Source organism: Hippoglossus stenolepis, chromosome 23 (assembly GCF_022539355.2).
Source record: "Hippoglossus stenolepis isolate QCI-W04-F060 chromosome 23, HSTE1.2, whole genome shotgun sequence".
In the NCBI taxonomy this organism is placed as follows: Eukaryota; Metazoa; Chordata; class Actinopteri; order Pleuronectiformes; family Pleuronectidae; genus Hippoglossus; species Hippoglossus stenolepis.
This window is the reverse complement of record NC_061505.1, coordinates 10,376,801-10,402,250: the sequence shown is the minus strand read 5'-3', so window position 1 is coordinate 10,402,250 and position 25,450 is coordinate 10,376,801. Positions and strand designations below refer to the sequence as shown.

Genomic DNA, 25,450 nt, shown 5'->3' with positions numbered 1-25,450 from the left:
TTTACAATTCTGTTTAATCTATAATATACTAGGCTATTCCAATATTGTTTACAGTCTATACAGTTTGATGATCACTGTGTTTATATTGAAAGATGAAATAACACATTACCCTAATATTTAATTCATTAAAATTTAAAAACACAGAAACCTGAGTTAAATAGTTTTGCTGCTTTCGATGGGCTGTTATTGGTTGTGTGGATTTTGCTACAAACTTTGCACATGTGATGAAAGAATAAAGCACAAAAGGTAAACATAACCAAAACTGACCTCCTCACAAATGACAGGGAGCTTATAAAGACATGGACTAGTCCTAGACAAACACAAGCTTAAGATGTGCAAACATGAATACAATATATCAAAAGAAACCTATCAACAAAGAAAGGATTTGAGAAATCTTAAATCAAAGTCCCCTCCCCCTCTTCAGTCTCTGATGGCCTCTTCCACTTCCTGTGGGGCTGTCTTCAAAAGGGCACTCTTTGCCAGGTGTCAGTCCTTTATTATCAGGGGAGCCCAGTAAGACAAACAAAAAGGTAAGCGTTAGCAACAACTCAAAAGACCACGTGACCAAATGTTAACTCAATTCTGTGCACCCAAAATTAGACACAAACCCTCAAACCGAATAAAGAGTGTTGCGTGTGTTTTGTCATCATTTGAAAATGTTTGGGTGTAAAATGTGATCATATCTAAATAAATACCAACACTGGTGGGCAGCTGCTGATGTGGGATAATAACTTTGATGATCCCCTGACTTTTCCTCTTAATCCGTCATTTGGTTGATGATCTGCAGAACTTCTGGTATGTGCTGGTATGCATCTTAGCAGCTCACCTTAGATGGTGAACATAGTAATCATGATATACTGTATGTAAAATCAGCACCAGGCAGCTTAAATCTCTGCTGCCACCTACAGTGTGTGTTCCAATATGCTTCTCATGTTTGATTATGACGTGTAGCTTACTGTATATTGAAATGTGTGACGATGATGTGTATTTTATATTTATAGTTATTCCCTTTTGAGCTGCTTTCTGTTCTCTGTAATCCTGTAAAGTGACTTTGAGCATTAAGTGCCATACAAATAAAATGTATTATTCTTATTATTAGGTAAAGCACATTTCGTACAGAGGGGTAGATTCAAGGTGCTGTACACGGGGACAATACAGAGACAAAATCTAAAATACATTTAAAAACTGAATGTAAAGGTACTTTTTAAAGCAAAATAGATTAAAAGGAGCAGAATAAAAGAGGCAAAGGAAATAAAAAGGACACATTTATATGACTTTTTTTTCAAAGAAGTTAAAGGTGTAAAATAATGCCAATAAAATACATGGCAATACAAATACCACAATATTTTATTAGTCTTTATATAACAGACCATGGCTGCAGGCTGGCTTGAAAAACACACAGGTATTATAAAACGGATGATGAAGTGTTGTTAACCACAGGGTGACTGGATGTTTGTCTGGCCAGTATAAGAACAACCTCGGGTGACGTGCACATGTGGAGCCTATGCGCACCTCTGCTCTGCGTCTAACCAGTCACTGCTTTACGCACGGTGCTGGTGGTTTTTCCCACAATGCAACCTCACCTGAGACACAACACAGGGGAGGATGGGGAGGAGGGAGAGAGGAGGGGGCCACGGAGCGCAGGCGCATGGCATTACGCACGCCCTTGTTGGATATATATGATTATAATAAGGATGGGGTGTGTTTATGGTTCTGACACATCCACTGCAGCCAAGGTGTGTGTGTGTGCGCGCGCGCGCGTGTGTGTGTGTGTGAGAGAGAGAGAGCGCAAGTGGCTTAGAGGAGAGAAGAACAATGGATGGCACTTGATCCTAAGAGCCAACTACAGCCATCGACACGCGCGCGCGCACTCACCCCGGATAGGGAGCGAGGAAAATGGAGGAGGGAGGATAGGGGAGGTATAGAGGGGGGGGGATCATTTCATAACAGCGTGAAACAACAGCCCCGCACGCGGGGTTTGGCCATGAGGTGATGCTGCGGGTTGTGCGTGATGGAGGCGCGCGACACACCATAATGACGCACGTGTTTGAAAGCATCACATCCAGGCCACATCCAGACAAATGCATTGATGTGTAAATAAATAAATAAGTCCATCCTATAGCGTCATCCGCAGTGAGGAGCCTCTCTCTCTCTCTCTCCTTGCAGCACCTCAGGCTCAGGGACCGTCTCAAGTCACACACAGTGAGATCAGAGAGCATCCGGTCACGTCTTTCAAAATAAAATCCTTACTGTTTCCCCTAACTGAGGCATCAAGTAGACTAAGGCAAAAGTAGGATTTTTCTAAATCAGGGGCCACAGTTGCAATGTTTCCCATGACATAGAGGTTTTATTTTACATTCAATGATAATTTTCTGTTTAACTTGTAGAACATTACTATTATATTATAACAGTAAACAAGGAATGACTTAAATGTTCACCTTACCGAATCAGGAATGGTGCAGGGATGTTATGATTGCCCCCCTGTGTAAATTCTGGCCCTCTTTTACTGCCCATGATTTAGAAAAATCCTGGATCCGCCACTGTTTTGCAGCAATTGCATACTTGTAGCTCTATTTAAAATTGTAGGAAATACTGAAGAAAAAATATTAAATGCCACGATAACATTATTTATGTGAGTTATATTGCCTGACCTTTGACTCTTGGTTTTGATAGGGCCCTGAATCAAAAATCTATCCCTTTACAGCTTTAGTTATGTACCATGTGGCCAAGGGCGGATCCAGAAGTGGTGCCAGCCGGGGACTCAGGCCTTAGCTGAAATCTGATTGGTCCCCTGAGTGCTCCTGTCCTGTCAGTCATCTTTTTTGAAGTAAGGTTGTCACTTACTAACAATACGTTATGAAAATATGATAAGAATTATTAAACAAGGATTTACTTAAATGTGCACCTAACTGGATCAGGAATTGTGCATGGATGCTAAACTGTGGCCCTTTTATGGCCCTTGGTTTGGACAAATCCTTCATCCGCCACATGTAGCTTCACTTAAATCCCCCAACTTTATTTTGAAAGCAAAGACGCCCCGTTTCCTGTAATCCCCTCACCTCACTGTGCGCCTCTTGACGCAGCAATGCGCGGCGCCGTAGGACGGACCGGATAACGGGAACCGAGAAGGGGGGACAGGAGCGGAGCGCGTCAGTCTGACACACTGCTATTGTATAACACGGGCCTTCGCCTCTTTTCCAGAGAGAGAGAGAGTGAGGGGGGAGCGGCTGTATCCTCCCCCGTTTCTTGTTTGGAGGTAAAGGGACGCAGACGGGAGCGGAGCGGCGGAGGACCTGCACATGTCGGCTCGGTGAGGCAGCGTTTGTTTCCCCGCCCTGATACGGTTGGAGGACGGGCAGGAGCAGGAGGAGGAACCGCGACATTTACATCTCCCGAGATAATAATAACCTCTTGTAATAATAATATTGGCTCGTGTGAAGGTGCGGCCCATGTGAGGGTCGACAGAGGATGCGTTAAAAACGAGGAGGACGACAGTGATGCGGCAGCCGAGGTGGGCCCAGACTGATGATTTCATATCAACATCCACCAAGAGGCTGTAAACTGACCTGGAGTCTGCTGCTTTGTTTTTTTCATGTGGATAAACAGCAGGAGGTCAATCGGTGATTATTGATTATTCTTTTTTTTCTGTTTTCACATCAGGATCAGAAACACATCCTGATTCCGGCCCATGACTCGTGTGTGTGTGTGTGACGCCAATACAGCAGCACAGAGGTGTGTGTGTCTGTGAGTGTGTGTGTGTGTGAGTGTGTGTGTGTGTGTGTGTGTGTGTGTGTGTGAAGAGACGCGCCTGCATGTCTGAGCATCATCTGGAGGCTGTGCAGGCTGCTCCTCCACGGGGATGACACACACGCGATTTTCCATCCGTGCGTAAAGACGAAGAAGAGGAAGAGCCAGAGATGCTGCTGCTGCTGCTGACATTTCCAGTCCGGCTCTGATATCCACACCGAGGCATCCAGAAAAGAAATCCACCTCTCCTCCGCCTCTGCACCTCTCCCCCCTTCCTCTCCTCCCCTTTACTTCTCACCCCCTTCCTCCCCTCCTCCCCCCTCCCTCCCGGAGCGTCTGTAACATTCTGATCAATTGATAATCCATCAGTGATTCAGAGAGCCTATACACACTCCTCCATCCTCCCCTCACTTCACCCTGCTGTATACATCCTCTCCAACGCCTCTTTTTACGCGCCCGCACGCGTAAAGGCGCACCGCCGCCATCTACAGCCGTCCACAGCCACAATGGAGACGACCAAGCTGCCCCCGTCCAGCCCGTCCTCGCCGACCACCAGCTTCTCGGTGCCCTCCGCGGAGAAGGTGGACGGCTTCCCGCGCCGGTCCATGCGCAGGGCCCGGCAGAGGAGGTCCCACAGCTCGTCCCAGTTCCGCTACCAGAGCTCCCAGGTGGAGCTCACCCCGCTGCCCCTGCTCAAAGGTGAGGCACTCAAGCGGCCCTCCTGTGGTCCTACGTCAGGAACAACACGTATAGGAACACTTTAAGTATTAGAGTGGAACCATGAGGAGTGAAGTCTAATGAGGTCACCATAAACTTCCATTCTCCCACTTTATTGTTCATTATTTAAACATTTCTACATTAAGAACATTCACTAACTTTTCATGATATACATATTTAATAATCAGAGGAGTGGAGAAGGTCTATTAGTGGACTGTATTGTGTATTATCATGTGTCCACTGGTACATGTTGTCCTCTCTGAGAGCAATGTCTTGGATTGATCGGCCTGACAGGAGCCATGCAGTCTGGTTCAGGACTTTTTAAAGGCCTGTTATTGGAATGTTCTGCTGTAGGACTAACACACGTTTTCATTGTTTAATAATCTGCCGATTATGGGATTGATCTGGATGCATTTAGTCTATTAATGCTCAGAAAACATAGAAAAATGTCCACCGTGGTCTTCAACAATCCAAAGTGATGCTGTCGGATGTCTTGTTTTGATTTCCTGGTTAAGAGTTTCACTAAAACAAAGAAAAGAAGCAAATCCCGAAATTGGTAATCAAACTTCAAACTCATGTACATTTTCTGTCACTCAACTACTCGATTGATTAAATTAATGTATAGGTATTGAAGAAAAGATCAATATGAATACTGCAGAAAAAGAAGAATGGCATTCATGTTGAATGCATACCGCCCCCAATTGTGTAATCCTGCTAAATAACAAACAAATGCAGATGAAAACGCAACCTCCTCGGCGGAGGTAATGAAACTGTTACAGGCATGATAAAACTAACAAATTTTGCTTCCTGTTATCTAATATTTTACCCAAAATTATCAGCTCAACACACAGCTTGAACAGTCTTTCTTTTTTGTGTCGTTATCTAGTTGATTATGAAATGTTGAGTGTTATTTGGAGGATTGAATGCGTCACACTGGGGCTATAGGAGTGAGATAATCCAAAGGTTCAAGTTGAAATCTATGTATTCAGAGTCACTGATCTCAGTTTACAAACTTATTTAAACCATCAAACCATCATCCCATTATCAGGAGGTCCTTCCACACCACAGTGTTGTGGAGCCTTGTTTCTACAGTAAATTTAAGAATGAGAAACACATTTGTACGCTTTTTGAGGGAAGAAATGACGTCTCCGAGACGAGCTGCAGCATTTGCGGGTGTGTTGTTGCCCTAGCTGTAATCCCAGAGCTTCTACAGAGGCCACTTTGATCTGTGGGAGCGTGTTCAGTGTTCTCTCAGAGTGAAGGCACGCAAAGATGTTGTGTTCAAATATAGCGTCATCTGCAGTTCACCTACCTACCAACCTGCAGACAGGCCTGGGTGGAGTCTGGCATGGAACAATCACAGATGAATAGGATTTTCGTGGCACTGACCCTTGTGGCCCCAGTTGTTTCCGTTTTGTTGCGTTAGCCTCAAAAATACATTTTCTTCTAGTCTTTGTGTTCAACATTTTAGATATGTCCTAATCAATTGGCCTTTTCTTTTGGTTCACACAGTCGACAAGAACCATTCCTCAATGCTCCTTCCCCCTCTTTGGTATTTTCTTCATCTCCACCTCTTCCTCACCTCACATGTCTTCTCTTCCTGTCTGTCTAACCCATGTGTGCCATACAAGAGCACATTCAAAGTCCTCATTTATGGCTCTAACCCCTCTCTATCAGGCTACTCCTGCATCACTTCCCATCAGCCTCCTCTGCTTAGAGGACCTTTCTGCTTTTAGACACGAGGTCCGTGCGCCTCTTATGTGTTTTTACACTTCGTTTCCCTTGCTCTGACTTCCTCTCAGGCCCGTGAGAGACGAGTGAGTGCTGCACCATGATGGAGGGCTTTCATTATGTCTTTATGGCACCTTTTGGTTCAGACTTCATACTTGCTGTAGCCCTCACAGACAGAAGCGCCAGTTATCACATGGCTGCTGCACCGCTGCGGCACTCTTTCTGGATCCCCAGGAGGAAGTGGTAGTAAGATCCTGCAGCAGCGGTGCAAGAGAAAAGCCTGGTGATGTGGGAAAGTCTGTAGCAGCCAGTGTATATAGGCCAAGTGTAGACAGACTTGTGGGTGTTTTGCCCTCCGGGGAATCACATTGCCATTGTTAATTTGAACTTCTCCTCCTGTTAACAATGGTACATCTCTTTGGTTTTAAGCTCCAGTCTGGCTCACAGCTCCAGGCTGAAATATGCAACAGACTCAGAAGGACGTAGTGAAGAAGATGGGACAAAATAAAGCTGATAACAATCAAAAATCATCAAACCAGGACAAAATCAGACATTGAAGAGGGAGATGTTCTGATTCCCAGCCTCAGCTGACCACAATGCAATGCAATCACAACGTATGCTTTTGCAGATCTGTCGTCAGAAGCATCTGAAACCATCTCAAACTGTTCTTTTGTTTTGTTTTTGTGCCGTTAGTTATCTCTGGACCCGATAAAGCAACTATGGAAAATGTTTGATGTTGTTAAATTTATTTCAAACCCCAATAGAGGTTGAGGGAATTATGGAATGAACAGTGCCAGAGTAACGGAGGGTGGATTCTCCCCTCATGCCGCTCAGTGAGGGAAACGGGTCAGTTTATTGGTCTGTTCCTTTGCAGAAGTTTAGTGCATTTCCCATGTATTATACATGTGGTAAAAGTTGAAGTCTAGTTTCTCTAGCTGTTACCTAATCTTTGAGACACTGGTTTTCCCATCAGCAGTGTCCTCAATCAGCCACCGACACAGTCATAGCTTGTATCTTTGCAGACCTGACATCAGAAGTGTTTGAAACATCAACCAACAGCACAAGAAAGGATGAGACATTTTTTGTAGAATGAGAAATGCTGACATGCTCGGGCGAAAATAGTCTCGAAGTGAAGCAAGTAGAGTCGTCGTTATTAAGAACCTGGAAGTCGGGATGGTGGAGGAGCTCAGAGCTCAGAGCTACGAGTTTTTTTTGTGTTTCTGTTTTAGTCGTCTCATCCTCAAGATACCTTAACTATAGTTTATTTGCCTCAAACATGATCTTTCCTGAGTTAGGATAAAATCTGGCATAATCTGAAATTATGCAGTCCTTGACTGCCAATAAGATACAAAATGATATGCAATAAACTTTGTATTTCCACAAGATGTTTTTTTTGATATCAGAAAATCAAGAAAATAAGATAGATAAGATAGATCCTAGATAGATAAGTCCTTTATTAGTCCCACTTTGATGAAATTTACTGTGTCACTGCAGCAAAAAGGGAATAGTGAAATACACACTCAGAAAAGGTAATCAAAAATACAACAAGGAACTATAAAATATAGAAAGATGTACAATGTAAACAGAATATAAACAGTATTGCTCATATATGATACTGAGATTGCAAGGATAGAAAATTATTATTAAACCGTTAAATTAGTTGAAAACCTGAGTGAGATGGATATAAGGTCCTAAATGAAGTTCTTATCACATTGGTTTGAAAAATGAACCATGACTTGTTAAACATTTGAATTAAACAGGCTTTTTATACATAAAAATGACCTGTATTGGAAATACATGTTTCAATTAGCACATCAAATTTCATTAAGATCTGTGGCCCAAAAGTGTGATGGTTTGAATGACCCACTTTTTGAAAACACACAATTTATGATGACCTTTCACATCAAGGTCAAATTCATAAAAACAAAATACCTTTCTAGTAAAAGCTTCTCTGGATGCCCAAACTATGTTGCCTTCAAGCAAATAGTGGTGTTGTTCATTGAACCACAAATCATCTTGCAAAATTTTGAGGGTGGTCACAGTTTTATGTAACCACTAATGTCACTCCTTTGCAACTGGTTTCTCTTTTCTCATTATCTAAATATTCCTTTGTTTTAATGTAAGTACTGCTGAACTTTTTCCAGAGGAAGCCCCAAATGAGACGATGATTAAGTCGCACGGAGGCACCGGGGCTTGATAAACGTAGTGTCTCTCTGGGACCCAGGCAAATTAAAATATTTAATATCTGCCGTCACACAGTTACAGGAACAACCAGATGGGTATGAAGAATGTTTTCAGACACGGGTGAACTCTTTCCCGTTCTCTTTGCACCTCAATCGTCACATTGAATAATAAAATACTTGAGGATGGTGTCCAGTAAAGATGGTTGCTGGAAGGTAGTGGTTGTGGAAACTCTCCCAGTATCGTCAACTGGCTGTTATCTCCTCTGTTTCTCTAAGAATCAGAAACAGATGGCAAGAAGGGAAGGAAGAAAAAGGCTTGAAAGGCGGAAGTCACAGGTTATATTTCAGAAATCATGCAAAAAATGTGTTTTGGTAAAATCTTGTTATGTTTGAGCTTGGATTTCTCCTCGTCCTCCTCCTCCGTGTCTTCGGTTACACTGCGTCTCTCTGGCTAAACCAGAGAGGAGGCAGGTATAGCTTCACGCTCCTCCCCAGCCAGGATGCTCTCCCCTGGGGCCCCCGCACACACCAGTCGGGATACCTGGTCACGGGTATCGCACTGTTGATGGCAGACTAACCAGGCTAATGTCACATTCAAGCCCGACATCAAGTCAGCAGATGAGCAAACTTGTGACCATGACTTATGCCCAGTTAGTCTTGCAAAAAAAGAATTGTTACAGGAAGATTTTAGAGATTATTGATCCAACTACCTCTGTCTACCAACAGATCCTGCAGCCAAGCAAGGCAGCGCTAGGTTCCTTGCTTTTGACCTTGAGATAAACTTGCTCCCAATTCCCTTTTGTTATTTGTAGGCTTTCCCTCATCTTCCCCTGCTGCATGCACTTTGTTTTAAAATGCAAAATACATAAAAATACACAATAATAGATGCTCTATATGCATTTAGCTCGCACCGCAATCCCAAAATCATTACATACGTCCGACCACCAGGCTTGCATTCTGATTCGTCTTGCACTAAGTATGACTCATCCAGGTGCAAATATGTTCCACACGGAGTAACCGTGTCTGGGAGAACATGTTCCACCTGCGGAAGGAAGCACAACTTCGAAGTGGATAGAAGCATCGCCGCCCGAGGCATTAATGTCAGCGTGGCATGTAAATGTCATGACAACAGGGGGAGACACCGTAGAGGCATCATTACTGTGTGTGGGTACTGTATATCAACACTGTGGATAGAACTATCACCAGAATTACTCCCGACTACAAATGGAGTTGTCTGACCTGTAATTACTTCGGTTCCTTGTGAGTAAAAACACCATCACTGTGATTCACATAGCAAATTACCATGGTAAAGGATATAGGTCGGGATATGTGTGACCTTTGAGGGTTGCAGCAATTCTATTTATTAAGGCCTGAGTGTGTGTTTGTGGAGAGGGGGTTTACATACAGGGTGATCATGGGACACGTTTCTGCTCCGTCTTGAGGAGCAGCGTTGCTCCCAGCAGCCACCGCAGCATGTGTCCAATGAGAAAATACACAAAACACACTTTCTGCTCAGCCCAGCAGCACATTCTCTCCCGCCGTGCGCCGCTCAACAGCTCCGATCGGCTCACGTTGCCATTTTGACAATAGTGAAGGGTATTGGCACAACAGTGCAATAGCAAAAAAAAAAATGTATCTGTATTTAGAAGTCACAAGACAATCATACTACAGCTCTTCCTGTAAACTGTGTGTCATGAGAGGCTCCATGGTTCCGTCCTCCTAGTTAAAGACACATTTTGTCAGGCTCGCTGCTGATCTGCAGCGGACGAAGCCCAAAAAATGTTAAAGGTCCAAATGTTCAACACAGCTGTTGGATTTCTTCTCATCAAAAATTAATACCAAGTTGTTTATTATTATCTGCCTCACCCGTGTGAGAGCAGCATCCGGCCTGATTGCTGTTTTGAAACAACTCGCTCACGTCCAGTAAGCTGTGCGGAATCCTCACAACACCCCAAGGAAAAAAAAATCATAAATAGGAATGCTGTGTCATAAAATAATTAAGATGTTTGCAAACCGGTAACTCCGTTTCAAATCACCATTTTAACCACAGCAACAGCGCCCTCTGCAGTCACACGTAGTTATTAATCCTGTTGGGCCCCATTTCCGAGAGAGAGAGTGTGTAGGATTTTGTGGCATCCAGTGGTAAAGTTGTGTGTTGCAGCCAACTGAACACCCCCATGCCTCACCTTCCCCCTTCCAAGCATGTAGGAGAAGCTATGGTGGCCTTCATTAAAAAATAAGTCCCTCTCTAGAGTGTTTGTGCTTTGTCCATTGTGGGCTCCTATAGAAACATGGCGGGCTCACTCCCATTGTAGATATAAAGGCCTCATTCTCTGGTAACACAACTATTCTCAGTTTTATGGGATTATACACTGATGAAAACATAATATGATTATTTTACGTCATTTCTGATGATAGCTCCACCTAAATCCTACACACTGTAGCTCCCTGTCCTTGACATTTCCATCATGGCTGCCAGCAGCATTAGCATCTTTTCAAAGGGCTGCTGAGTGGCTTCAGATCACTCTGTCAGGACTCTGTCAGGATGCTGTTTGAGCTTAGACACTTTAAAATCTCCCGAGTTAGCATTTGAACATCTGTGAAAGCCTTAAAACACCCTGCAAGTATAAGATGAGCACTAAGGACAATGTCGCATAGCGGAGCAGGTTATGAGGAATTTCCAGGAGGAATTAAATGTTGTTACACACTTTAGGTAAAATGGTTATGCATCTGTTTATGTGAACATAATCCCTTTTTAAAATAGGAAACAATGATCTATGTTGCAGACCAGCAAGGAGGCAACCTTTTTTGCCACAGGGCTCTTTTAGACCCTTGTACGTAAACATTTTGCCTGATTATGCGATCAGCACGCTGGATTGTGTTTACCACATCAAAGTGAGCTCTAGCAATCCTTCAGTTTCTATGGGATGATAGGAAATGGATTTAAAATGCTGCCAGTGCTGTCAGCAGAAGACCAAAAATACACCGCCGCCTGTGTTTCATAATGCATTCAAAAAATGGGCCATTTTAACTAACAAAGAAGGGATTAGAGGAAAAACATCCACCTTATGAAATCTTAACGACCACCTCTTAAATTAGAATGGAGCATAATCTGAAAGATGTTGTGTATCGGCCTTGTAAAAGGTGCAAAGAGGAGCTGAAGTAGCTTATAAACGTCAGGACCAAAATGAAACCACCTTGACAATGCCAATGCTTGAGTGTACAACTAAAATGGAGGCAGCAATTGTAGCAGACAAGCTATACTGCAGTATTCAGCTTGTTCATTAATGATGTATTTTCACGCCAGATGTACTTTGCGTTGTCCACTCGTGATTTGGATCTGATTGGATGTAATATTAATATCAGGTCTGAACAGGGCCTGTATGTCTTTAAGCTTGTAGAACCACATATTATGCAAAATGCAAGAATGAATTTTGCAATGCTACCTTCTTGTATAATAATCTAAGTACTAATTCCACAAATGTCTGTCTGTCTGTCTGAATGTGGAGCACAATTCTCAAGAACCATTTATCTTATCCACGTCACACTTGGTATGTGTACTGTTAATGGTCGGTGGAAGTGCAGTATCGAATTTTGTATGATTTCAATATCGTCCAATCGCTCAAACATTAATTGAATAACTTTCTCTTTAGCAATTTGTCTCCAAAGTAAAAGTGCCGTGTTCGTTTTCTTGCTGCAATGCTTCATATTGATCTGAATTACAAAGCTTTCATTTTGAAGAGTTTGAAATGTATGAAAAAGTAACATCAGCGGAGCAAATCATTCTAACTTATATATAAACCACACTGGTGAACAGTAATGAAGGTGAATCAGTTTTATTTTTATATAAAACTTTGACTATAAAATCTTCATTGCAGATAAACCAGGTAGGATGAACACAATGTTTTCAGACTTCGCACAACACGCAGCACACAAACAATAAAAAAAGTGACAGTAGTAGAACTGTTTGAGCAGAACTCAAGGAAGAATTCTGAAGTAGCTCCAGAGCATTAAAACAGGACAAGAGAACAGCCCATTTCCAACAGGCAGGATAGAAAAGCCACTGCTCAGATTTTTATTTTAAAATTGCAGAGTTGTTGTTCTGTCAGTCTCAATGAGAAATGCTAACAGTGCGAACAGTTTTCTGATACAGTAACATGATGGTCAAAGTGAGCTTATGAAAATTTGCTGGAAAATATGACCACGATGACGATTGGGGGATAGAAATTAGTGTTCACACAACATAATATAATGATTGTATAGTCAACAAAATGATCCGGCAATGTCCATTATACAGCTGTATCTACACTACCAAACCTCATATATTACACTTCCTCATGAAGACCAGTGTCAGAACTATATGTTGCAACAGTGAAACACAGCAGACACAATGATTCACATGGAAAGAACTGGCACAAGTTACTGCTTGTGACAGAGACCTGGTGTATTTTCCTGCTTAGATATTATTGTTCTCATTTCCTGAGGCCTCCGTGCTGTAGTTTGTCACAAAGGACATATTGTCGATGCAAAATGTAACATAACCTCACATGAGCCCGAGTCTCCACGTGTCGGTCTGTGTGGGTGCTCTCGTTTCTATTTGTCCAGCATTTGTGTTTGTCCACATTGTAATAATGAGTGTATGGCAGGCTCAGTTTGAAATGTGCTGTTTACTGTAAAACAGTCACCTTCACACACAGATTGTATGTGGGAGATTGAATGACTGTGTGTGTTTGTGTGTTTGTGTGTGTGTGTGTGTGTGTGTGTAAGGGAGAGGCTGGCTGGATGGGCCTGGTATTAGGTTACAGAAGACACAGAGTAGTTTTTTTTTGCTCTGTGACTGTCTCGGATCAATTAAGAGGGAGAGTGGGGTTGGGGGTGGTGGTGAGGCGAGTGATGAAAGAAATGGAGTGCATGAGGAAAGAGGAAATGAGTGAACATTAAGTTGACAGGTCAGGGAGGAGCGGTGGGAGGGGGAGGAGAGACGGCGAGATAAAAAAATGTTTAAAAAAAAAGGCAGAGGATATTGCAGCGGGAGAGGGTGTCATGAAACAACCGGCCGTCTAATAACCACGACCTGCTGCTGTGTCACGGGGAGAAGGAGACGATTCTTAAAGGAAAACGCAGAATTTGAGGAAAATAAACTCTCAGACCGAATCACCACGAGGCCCCTCTTTGTGGATGCTCACTCTGAAACATGCTCTCTTGCTTCTGCAAAGCTGAGCAAACAAATAAAATCAAACACCGGCCGTCACAGAGGTGACGTGCGGTGAATCAGTCTTCAGGGAAATTGGGAAGGAAGATTTGTTTTAGATGGGATGAGAGATCGGACGCGGAGAATACGAGCGAGAAAGTGAATATTGCTGCAATGAATAACAACCGGCTTTAAAAAGAATCATCTTTACTTTAATATATATATATATATTTTTTGTCACATTTGCTTATTTGTCACACATCGCAGCAGCAGCAAGGAAACACCATACCTGACGTCTACCCTGCAGAGCAAAGATTGTTATTATTCAACAAGTGAGCTGCTGATCAAATGTTGAGGATGTCTCCAGCTGGGGTAACTGCCTCCCGTATTTGTTTGTTAACCGTCTCAACTCTGTGTTTACGTCTCGCACGGCAAATATTGCTTCCAGAGGAGAATAACTAATATCTCATATTCCTGAAAGCCGTCCTGCGGTCGAGGAGAATGTGGATTGAAAAAGACGAGCCATGTGCAGTAGCTCAAACACCGTCAAATGCGTTTAATAATACTAATGGAAATGTACTTATTGCTAATTATAGAAGAGACAAAAAAATTGCACACCTTTCTCTGTTCATTCTTGACATTGGATTATTTAAGGATAAGGATTTGTCTCAGGCTTTCTCTTTGTCACTGAGAGAAGTGGACCTTTCGCTCGTGTTTTCAAAAGTACAATGATGTTTTCAGGTCTTCGCTGAGTAGCTGTCACTGTCACTGTTAATCACTGAGTTCAACTCCAATCATTATTATTATTTTGGATGGTAGACGTCTTAATTTGGAATAAAACTCTCGGCCTGTGAAGCTCTGTCGTTAGGGAGGATGACAAATTCTGGAGTCTGGCAATATAAGTAGGTTTTTTCTCTGGTACTAAAAAAAATGTAATGAAAAAGTTAAAAGATGTCATAACCCTAAAAACTAGAAGGGCACTCAGAGAGCATATACCTCCACCAAGACCCAATAGTCCACTAATGACTGCTCATTTAATTTTATTTGGATCAGTCACCTAAACATGCCTGAGTGGGTTTTGACCCATAATAAACCTTTGTCTGTGCTGTGATGCGCAGCTCTGCTCTTATTACACGTTTTACCGCCACAACTCACAGATCTGTCCCATGCCAGTCATAAAAAACAAACAAATGACACCATCGGAAATATATAGGGACGAATATAAAGACTCTTTTAAATCAGTCTATGAGAAGGAGTAGAATCGCCAGAGGGAGAAGGTTGAGATGTGGCGCCCTGGCTCATGTCCGCCATTTTTCTTCCTGTCAACCCCGCGAGCACAATGCATGATGGTATATGGTGCTCGGTTATTGACAATCTGTCGTACGCTACTTTTGACGATGCACTATGTCGTGAACTATACAGTGAGAAGCGATTTCAGTGATGTCCTATGTCTATAGTTTATAGGAAGTTTAATTTTGACCCTGCAAACATCCCATAGAATTTGAACTCCAGCTGATTTTTTGTTATTTTTTAAAGCAAAGTGGAAATTCAGCATCTAGACAAGTTTCTTGGCCGATGTTGGCACCAAATGTCATAAACTTCTCTTCTTGATTTGGTGACGTCTCCTCCTCTTTTGCCGACAGACAGGAAACAGAACATCCTGAGCAGAGAACACCAACCTGTCCAAAAAAAACTCAGCTTGTTTCCTTCCCGTCTCTTAACTTGATCAACATGTACGTGTTACATGCGCCCACCCAGCCGCTCTCATTACCTGTTCTCGGTACCATCGGCAAGCGGCTACTTCTAAGAATTTCCCAGCTCTAATTCAAAGCACGGGACGATTCGTCTTGTTCTCTCGCAGCGGGTAAATTGCTGTTTACACTTCTGTGAAAATATGAAGACGGGCGGCGGGAGGAGGACGCAGTCAGTCACACGTGATAGCATCCCTCCTCTTTCCTCTTTCTAATCATGCTGTTTATGAGCCGGGCGATGGATCATGTGTTGCACGTAGACAGTTTGTCATGTCGTGGATAGATTGTGTGTTATCGGGGGGGATTCGATTATTTAGAGATGGACCTGCAGCTCGCCACTCAAACCCCTCAAGGTGATATTTATACCGCCCTGACTTCCACTCTGCACGGTGCCTTGCTCCTCATAGCTCCTTCTGCTATGTATAAGTGTGTCTTCTTTATCTGCCTTCATCCCTCTCTCCCTCTCTTTCTCCCCCTTTCCCTTCCCTCACCCTCTCCCTCACCCTCTCCCTCTCTGCGTCACTGTATCTGTGCATTGAGCATCAGTGTGTGCTTAATGACAGAGGTGCAGAGGCGGCTTTGGATGGGAGCTAAAACAGAAGCTGTCCTCCTCTCTCTCTCTCTCCCTCTCTCTCTCTCTCTCTCTCTCTCTCTCTCTCTCTCTCTCTCTCTCTCTCTCTCTCTCTCTCTCTCTCTCTCTCTGCCACACACTCAGCCCCAAACAGAATAACTGTTATTTAAAGACGAGAGCTCATTTAAATAAAAAAAAAAAAGAAGCCCTGGGAGAGATGGATGGATGGTAGGAGAGGAAGGGAAAGATGGAGGGAGGAGAAATAAGGGAGGTTCCTTGTGATGGAGCGATGTGAGAGAAGCAGGAGGAGGAGGAGGAGGAGGAAGGGCATGATGTCATCTTTTAACCCTATACCACTCCCCGCGCCTCCCTCCTGTTTCCTCCCCGGATTTCTTCCTCCTCCGCTCTCCATCTCTCTCCAGCAGGACTATATTTAGAATTGTGCAGCTGTGTGTGTGCGTTTTGTATGTGTGCGTCTGTGTTTTGATGCAGGGTCCTTGGAATTGCTCACTCGTATATGATACTGCTCCTTTTACCAAATCCTCTCCTCCTCCACCTCCTCTCCTTTCCTCTCCTCTCCTCGTCCTCTCCTCTTCTCTCCTCTCCTCGTCCTCTCCTCTCCCCTCCTCGTCCTCTCCCCTCCTCTTCCTCTCCCCTCCTCTCCTCTCCTCTCCTTGTCCTCTCCTCCATCTTTTCTACGTCACATTTTCCCTCTCTATGGTTCAGGTCGTCTTTTGTTCATTGGCCTCTCTCCTGTCTATTTAAAGGATGAGTCTATATTTATTGGTACGAATCCAACCCCTCGTATTGTTTATTTCTCGGTGCCATATAAAGCCCCATTGTTGTTGTGTTGAATCCACGTCCCTTCATTACGTCAAACAAGTCATAAACACACACACCATCCTGCTGCTGTAAACAGTCTCCAGCAAATGCTCTATTTAGTCTGAGTAATGTTTGCAACAAATAAAATGGCCTTGCTGTTTTAGGAAACTACTGATCCTTTAAAAAAAATCAAAATATGCATAGGACACACTTTAAAGGGTTTATATAATCGGTAGAAACCAATCGTCTCAAGCGCTCAGTTGTTAGTTATTTCAAAATTCTCTTCTGATACAGTTCCCTCTTGGTACAATTGTGGTAATGTAACTTTGCTACGTTGAGGATGACAGTTTAAATCTTTCTGCCTTAATAAAGGTGAATTAAACATAGGGTGTAAAATTTAATGTTGTGTTTAAATTTCTATCGTCTACATCTTGCCCCGGCAGTTATTGAAAACACCAATTTGGAATGTCAGACAGCTGAAAATAGCTCTGATGTTATAAATGACTCACTTGCGGTGATTAAGGCCTTAGTTAATATTCTCGTCACTGCACTCACATGATATTAAAAGCTGTGAATGAATGAGTGTGGACTGAACCACGTCGACCTAATAACAGCAGAGGAAACCAGTGTTGCCTCCGCTTCTCGGCTGAGTTTGATTCTTTCATTTTCTCTTCCTTCACTCTCCCACACTCGCTCTCACATCACCCGCCAAGTCCTCTGCTTCCCTTCATCTCCCGTCTCTCTCTTTATCTTCTCACCTCCTCCCTCACTCCGTTTCTCCACATGCAGTTTATCTTTCCCTTCGTCTTTTTCACCTCACTCCGTTCTCATTTTTTCTCTCAGTCCGCGGCACAGCACATCTTCATACAATTACTGTCCATTAAAAATGGATTAGATTTCACCTTCACAGGCCGTCTTCAGAGCGAGGAGGGGAGGAAAAAAAAGTGATGGGGGGGCTTTGAGAAAACAGGAGAGGACGAAGAGATAGAAAGGATATGGATAGATTAGGAAGGGGCAAAGGGAGGAAGGGGAAAGGAGGTGGGGATGGAAGGAATGTGAAAAAGGATGAAGGTGAAGGTTCAGGACTGACTTGAGTTATCTCCACCAGCCAGAAGACACAGCTCCAGAGGGGTTTTGTGGACACCTCGCTGCAGAGTTAGACTCGTATTTATTCTCCCAGAAAAAGTCTGAATCGCTTGCCCTCATAATCTTTTCACACTTGTTTTTCACAACAGAGTCAGAAAATAGTGAGAACTTTTCCACCACACAATCGTCCAGTGACTGAGAAATGGGTGAGATTCAAGAACGAACTGGACAGATAACAGTGGAGGAACAGTCACAGAGAGAGTTTATGCAGGTCAGGAACATAGAAAATTACGATTGTATTTCTGCATTTACATTTTGAGTCAGTCATGATTAATGGAATAAAACATTGTGTGTGACACATGAATCAAAGGGCCGTCCTCCTCCATTTGTAGTGCAGGTCAGTGCCAAAGGGAGCAGATGGTCCTGGTGTGCCCACGAGAGGTGAGGGGGTCTGGGGCTGGAAGAGCTCCAGTCAGACCTCCTCCTCACCCCTCATCTGATTCCCACCTGGGGGTTAAGAAGGGTTAAATCTAATCCTCATCCTGCTCTGTTTGTGTGTGTGTGTGTGTGTGTGTGTGTGTGTGTGTGTGTGTGTGTGTGTGTGTGTGTGTGTATGGATGCTCGCCCCTGTGTGTGTGTGTGTGTGTGTGTCTTTGAGAGAGCCGTGGATCATCCTCCTTCCAACTGCACAGTTAGTCTAGACTGTTTCCCAGCCGTCGTATCCTCTCGGTGCCTTTTGTCTCGTCTTGCTCTGACAGAGGGAGATTACTTGTTACAAGGTGCACATACACTCTAACAAAGATTTTCTATTTCCCCCACTTACAACTGTTCATCAAGGACATGTAAAGATATAATACAATTTTATTATTTAGTAAATAAAGCATTCACTTCTGCCATACACAACTTTATTATGGACATTTCTATTGCTATCAAATACAAGTTTACGAGCTCTAACTAATGATTATTAATAGCTAATAATTAACTTCTGCCTTGTACATTAAAAGGACAAACTTTTGGGTAGTTGGGTTGTAAAAATGACAGCTGACATGTTAGAAATTGTCACCAAGATGATGATCATATAGACTATATCAATAATAATCATGATAAATGTCACGTTATCATCAGTTTTCATAGACACGTGCTTCTTTATTTTCCATAATTTATTGTTCCCATTGATTTGTGTGTGTGTCTATGTCTGTTCTGTGTTTTTAATCGGTTTGCTGTGTTTGATCGTGTGTGTGTGTGTGTGTGTGTGTGTGTGTGTGTGTGTGTGTCGTATTCGTATATCTTAAACTTTTGTTTTTACTTCATTGCTGCCCATCTTGACCAGGACTCTCTTGCAAACCAGATATTGTATCTCAATGGGAACTTCCTGGTAAAATAGAGCATAAATGAAATAAAGTAAAATAAAATAAAATGTAATCTTTGCTTTACGTGATAGTTGTGGTTTTAAATCATCATCAAAGCATTTTACAAATCTGAGGTCGATCAATTATGTGTTATATCTCCTCTCTGTGCACTGTGCATAATTATTACATCGATATATATTGAACTTTTGTTATATTGCTATTGATGAAAATTATATTGCGATAATTATTAGGTCACAATGCAGACCTTTCAGTGCAGACCACAGTAACATGATGACCAGTCTGATGAGAAAAAAAGCCGCTTTTCTATCATGTATATAAATATACAATAGAATTATTTATGTTACCAACCTCCCATACATCTCACTTGCACACGGAACTAAAATCTGGATATTTTTAGCTGTTGAGTCATCAGTCACCTGGCTTCACAGAAAAAATAACCAAACATTCCCATTCGGCTGTTGTCAAAGCCGGTGAGCGTCTATTATGGTGTTTACATTTTTACGTTTCTTTTCTTTGCATGGTGCTTTGCAGGCTGAGCTGCTGAGTTCCACACTCCCTCAGGCCCGTGGAATCAATTTAAAACTCATTGTAGTCGCTCAGTAATCCGCCTCAATATCAGCCACTTTCTCTACACCTGTAGAAAAGTGGAGTTTTCAGAGGTACGAGGTTTTTAATGTGACGGCCGGCAGCAGGTTGTTTCATTGTGACAAACAGGTCCGGGGAGTGGATCTGACAGGTAATAGGGCTGAGACACAACTCGACCCTCTGGATGGAGGTGTGTGTGAGCGTGTGTGTATGGATGATCGCCCCTGTGTGTGTGTGTGTGTGTGTGTGTGTGTGTGTGTGTGTGTGTGTGTGTGTGTGTGTGTGTGTGTGTGTGTGTGTGTGTGTGTGTGTGTGTGTGTGTGTGTGTGTGGAGTAATAGTCTCTTCCCCTCATTACCTCTGAGAGAAGATCCAGCCTGTAGAACACATCTCTGTGTACTCCAGCTTACGTTCTCACACTTTGTCAAACAATTCACTTTCAGGAACGCCATCGGATTTGCCTTTAACCTCCTTGTCTGACTTTTACCTCTTTCTCTTTCATTCTTTGCCGTGCAGACGCCCCGGTGGCAGAGCTACACGACCTGTTCTGCAAGAAGCTGCAGCAGTGCTGTGTGCTGTTTGACTTCCTGGACTGCGTTGCTGACCTGAAGGGGAAGGAGATCAAACGTGCAGCGCTCAATGAGCTGGTGGAGAGTGTGGCCACCAGCAGAGGCGTCCTCATAGAGCCTCTCTACCCAGAGGCCATAAAGATGGTAGGAGCTGGGAGGAGGAGGGAGGTCAGGGATGGATGGATGAAAGAGAAATAAGTCAAATCTTAAGTATCAAAAAAGACAATGTGAACCGAAATCCGAGGACAGACAGTGACAAACAATGGTCATGGTGGATGGGTAAATAGATCAATAGCGAAATGGATGGAGGGAGAAGAAATATAGAAAGCCAGAGATATATTTCCACACATGAATCAATCCTCATCAAATCCAACAGCTGGAGGCTCGGGCCATAGCAGAGGAGGAGAGGAGGAGGTATGCGGGGATGGAGGAGGGGAAGAGAGAAGGTGGTATCCAGCTGAGGAGTCACCAGAGGCTTCAAACAAAGGTTGTGAGAGAGAAGAAGAGAGGGGAAGGAAAGGAGAGAGAGAGAGAGAGAGAGAGAGAGAGAGAGAGAGAGAGAGCTAAGAAGCAGTAGGCTGCACAGATGACGAGCAAGAGGGAAGGAGAGGAAAGATAGAGTGGTGGTGGGGTAGAGAGTGTGGACGCCAACGGAGCAGCAGAGATCCCAGAGGATGTAAAAAGAGGAGGAGAGAAAGGAGGGATGAGGAGAGGAGGGTCAGCAAGCAAGAGGATGATACGCAGAGGATGTGAAAACGCTGATAGGATGCAGGGTGGGGTGGATGGAGAGGGGGTGAGGTTTACATGTGTGGTCGCAGGCTTTCAAAAGCTGAAATTATTAGGTGACCAACAATAGAAGGAGGAGATAGTACTGGTCCATGAGCAGCATCAAATATGGCCGTATCTGGAAAGTAAACAGTAATGTTCACGATGCAGCCAGTTGTCTAAGTGTGGTTAAACGGCAAGTATGTTGCAGGCCTTACTGTGCAAGTAGGAATGAGTAGTAGTAGGAATAAACTTGATTCTTGCTAAACTTTTTCTCCACCACTCTACCTTTCCCTCCTCTCCTCTCCTCTCCTCTCCTCTCCTCTCTCCTCTCCTGTGCTCTGGTTTTCCAGATCTCGGTAAATATCTTCCGGACTCTCCCACCCAGCGAGAATCCAGAGTTTGACCCTGAAGAAGATGAGCCGACACTGGAAGCTTCCTGGCCTCATCTGCAGGTGCATTACACGCAAATACTTGTTGTGATAAATGCTTACATCATTTCATGCATTTCCTTTGCAGAGGTAAAGGGGCAAAGGACAGTTGCAAGTGTTGACTCTGGCATTCTCTTCTCAAAGAAGAAGGCAACAGACTTGTGATGCTTCTCAGATAACATGTAGGTGATGTGTACAGTCACCTCAGGAAGAGATGAGTCAAAACACAAGCACGAAATCTATACTCTACTGCGGGTGATCCTTTCCTTTCAACATTTCTGGGGTTTTATACTCAGATTTCTCCAAGATGTCGCCTCTGGCTGATGTGTATCACACTCATGAATTAATCATGCAACGCTTTGACAAATAGTCCACAATTTTGAAAAATACACTTGTGTTTTTCTTGAGTTAAATAAGAGGATTGATACCACACTTATATCTGTCCATAGCCTTAGGAGCAACCTCAGCAGCGCCCTCTAAAGCTCACCAATTCAAAGGTTTCATCTCATTAGTTTAAACCATGTGAAAAATAATAATTATTGTAGTTTTAGGAGGAATTATGTGATAAAGAAAATAGACATACTGTAAGTTCTGATTGGTTAAACACATACACACTGAGTGACATCTACTTTTCTGTTTTCTTCCCACCGTTAGCTGGTGTACGAGTTCTTTCTGCGTTTCCTGGAGAGCCCGGACTTCCAGCCCTCCATGGCCAAACGCTATGTCGACCAGAAGTTTGTCTTGCAGGTAATTCTCTCTCCTCTCCCTTCTTGAAAGATTTTAAAGCTCTACGATGTTTTTTACATAAATAAAGTTCTCATTAAAAAAATTCCTAGTTGTTTGTATCCAGATTTGGGTCCACACGTAAAGAAATGATTTTAAGATGCCACAGTGCTTATTGTTCAACTTTTATCTTTAATATCCGGCTCATGTTAGAAAACGATAAGGAAAAAACAACTCATGTAATATTAATTTTGCTGTGTGGCTGTTAAAAAATACATCTCTAATGGCCATGTAATGAAAAATAAGAGAAATACTCCAGCAAATATTCCACTATTCCAAATACTTTGGGCTTCGGAGCTTCCTGTTGTAGTGAGCAGTTTAGAGAATGTTTGACTCACAGTGCAACCATAGTGTAGTTGGATCATTAATTATCTAATATGTGTGTGTGCGTGTGTGTGTGTGTGTAGCTCCTGGAGCTGTTTGACAGCGAGGACCCCAGGGAGCGGGAGTACCTTAAGACCATCCTGCACCGTGTCTATGGAAAACTACTGGGCCTCCGAGCCTACATCCGCAAACAAATCAACAACATCTTCCTCAGGTACAGGCTGCTGTCTATTAATCCAATGTGCAGGACTTCAAGGTGCCCCTTAGAGCATTCAATTCAATATAAAAATAAAAAAAATAAAACAGTAGCAGGGAGAAATGCTCCCTCTGTGATTTCTCTAATGTCTTTTTCATCCTAATGCGCCTAAAGACTTAAGAGCACAAAAATCACACCAGTAGTTATTAAGTGCTTTCATTGGCTGTTGTGACTAATGACTTGATGAGGAGATAATTGGACTAAGAGCCCGAGACTTCACTTTTCCTAAATGTCTTGTCAGGAATCGAGCAAAGGACGAACGTGCACAGGATTACTTCTCAAAAGATGCGATTCATTGCACTCACAATAAGCAAATTAGAAATTAGGCCTTCTCAAAAGTACTGCTCACGCACATATTGGCTGATCAAACCATTTCAAATGGTAGGAGGAAACAACAAAACCCTTCCAAAGAAACCCCCATGCTGATTCAGCACTTGGTCTGGTCCATTTACTAGCAGCTGTAATTAAGGAGCCATGGCTGCATCTCTTGGCTAAACCAGGAAGCAGAACTAACCAGGTAACACAAAGACAAAGAGAAAACTATTGATACAGCTGATGATGACAAATCAAATGTGCGCTCCTCCTTTACAATACAGAGTAGTGTCAAAATTATTGCAATAAACAAAATTCTAAAAGCTAAACAACTGGTTTTGTTTGTGATGTAGTGTTGTGATATGGTGGATTTTAACATGTATTTAAAAAGTATTCAGCATGACATCAGTCTGATCTTTGTGGGGCTTTAGAAGACAAGAATGTGCAGTTCCAAAACGCTTTTGAGGGCCGAGATCGTTTTCGTTTGAAAATGCCACTTTCAAACAAAAACGTAGTCGTATGGATGTAGCCTGATACTTGGGGTTCTTTGCATCTAAAATGTATAGATACAATCTAACATAAAGCTGTATTCTGCCCTGCATGCACATAATGGCATGCACGTGTATCTTCATCCTGCATCTGTGCTGCGTGCTGAATCATCGTGCAGCGACTCACATCTTATCAAATGATCACCAGCTCCGACCAACAAAAACGCTGTGTCTTACAAGCTCCTTCCTTCACCGTGTGTGGCTGAACTGTTGTCTTTTGTTGTGTTTGCAGTTTAATTCAAACATGGGGAAGCTGCAACGCGGAAACGATCAGTTCTATGTTTCACTTAGCTGCTTTTAGTGTCCTTGTTTGTCTGACACCTGCAGAACAAGCATATTTCCTCAAATCTTACTGAACATCTTTTTCCTCTATTCACGGAGGTTACACAGGAAATTGATAAATTCTTTAGGTAGACAGGAATATCAGGACCTACTTAAGCATGGGTTACTTTATGCAAAAATAACAGAATATGTTTTACTCTTTCTACATTTAGTTATTTTTACCAGATTTAATGATAAATAATCCCAAGTCTTTGCATGTGTGTGATGTTTCAGGTTCATATATGAAACTGAGCACTTCAACGGAGTCGCAGAGCTGCTGGAAATCCTCGGCAGGTTGGTATTTACACACACACACACACACACACACACACACACACACACACACACACACACACACACACACACACACACACACACACACACACTATGAAGTAAAAATAGCTGCTGGAGGGAAGTATGCTGTGTAGAATATAATGCCAACTAAACGCTTAGACAGGGCCGTTGCGAGGGGAAAGGCCGAGCTGAGAATGGCCCCAGAGAACGGCGGATTATATTTATCCACAGCAACAACAATTTTATATTATATGATTGGCTATGTACAAGAGACTGCAATGACACCATGGTCGGAAACCCTCTAAACGCTCCTGCTCACAGGCTGATGCACAGCGTCTGTATTCATGACACAGCTAGTAACCCAGTGACTTTAACAACTAAATTAAAATGGTGACAAAGCATAAACATTTTGTATTCATCATTATCAAGTGAAGACAAACTGTGTAAAACCCAGAATTGAGGGGCATAGAGGAGAGAGAGAAACAAGAAGGACGTAAACGAGAGATGACTCAGACGTTTGTTTCCGCTGCTGTCAGTCGAGTTGCTCTCCACTCTTTGTTTTTCTCTGAGGGACATTTTTAGACTCAAATCTCCACAGAGGCAACTTTGAAATAAGCCTTCACTTTGATGCTGATGAGTAATAATCAGAAGATCACATCTAAGCTTCCTACTTGGACAACACGTGACCTTGTTGAGTGACATTAACAGAAAGATTAGCTACTGTGTCTGTGTGTTTGCATTTCTGGAAATGACAGAATCTGCAATGCGTTGATCCAAGACATCCAAAACAAAACTCAGCAAAAAGAAAAGTGTCCACAATGATGGTGATATCCAATCACGTGATTTATGTAGATGTGTGTTGTCCTTGGTTAGCTACAATCTTGATAATATCATCGTGAAGAATAATGGAGATAACTTTGTATAATAAATCTCTTCAAGGCTTTCCACTATATCAAGTTGCAGCTCTTACAAACATCTATGAATACTTGTGACAGCGTATTCACAACGATGCAACACTACATGACTTTAACCCTGGTAGCGTTTATCATCATAGTAAATCACTATGTACAGAACATGCACTGTCTCCCTGTGCT

General features: G+C 42.9%; 1 protein-coding gene across 4 annotated transcripts in view; it reads left to right on the top strand.

Moving 5' to 3' along the window:
* Positions 1–3,084: 3,084 nt before the first annotated feature.
* Positions 3,085–25,450, top strand: part of ppp2r5b (protein phosphatase 2, regulatory subunit B', beta) — a 35,499-nt gene continuing 13,133 nt past the window's right edge. Inside the window, exons 1-8 of one of the 4 annotated variants that reach the window (XM_035149420.2) lie at positions 3,085–3,310; positions 3,441–3,511; positions 3,661–4,446; positions 20,270–20,466; positions 21,441–21,542; positions 22,173–22,265; positions 22,709–22,839; positions 24,297–24,356. In XM_035149420.2, the coding sequence (XP_035005311.1) occupies positions 4,254–4,446; positions 20,270–20,466; positions 21,441–21,542; positions 22,173–22,265; positions 22,709–22,839; positions 24,297–24,356 (776 nt within the window). In that variant the 5' untranslated portion in view covers positions 3,085–3,310; positions 3,441–3,511; positions 3,661–4,253. Of the gene's footprint in view, positions 4,447–20,269; positions 20,467–21,440; positions 21,543–22,172; positions 22,266–22,708; positions 22,840–24,296; positions 24,357–25,450 lie in introns of all 4 variants that reach the window. The other 3 variants (XM_035149421.2, XM_035149419.2, XM_035149418.2) reach the window with 3 other exon arrangements.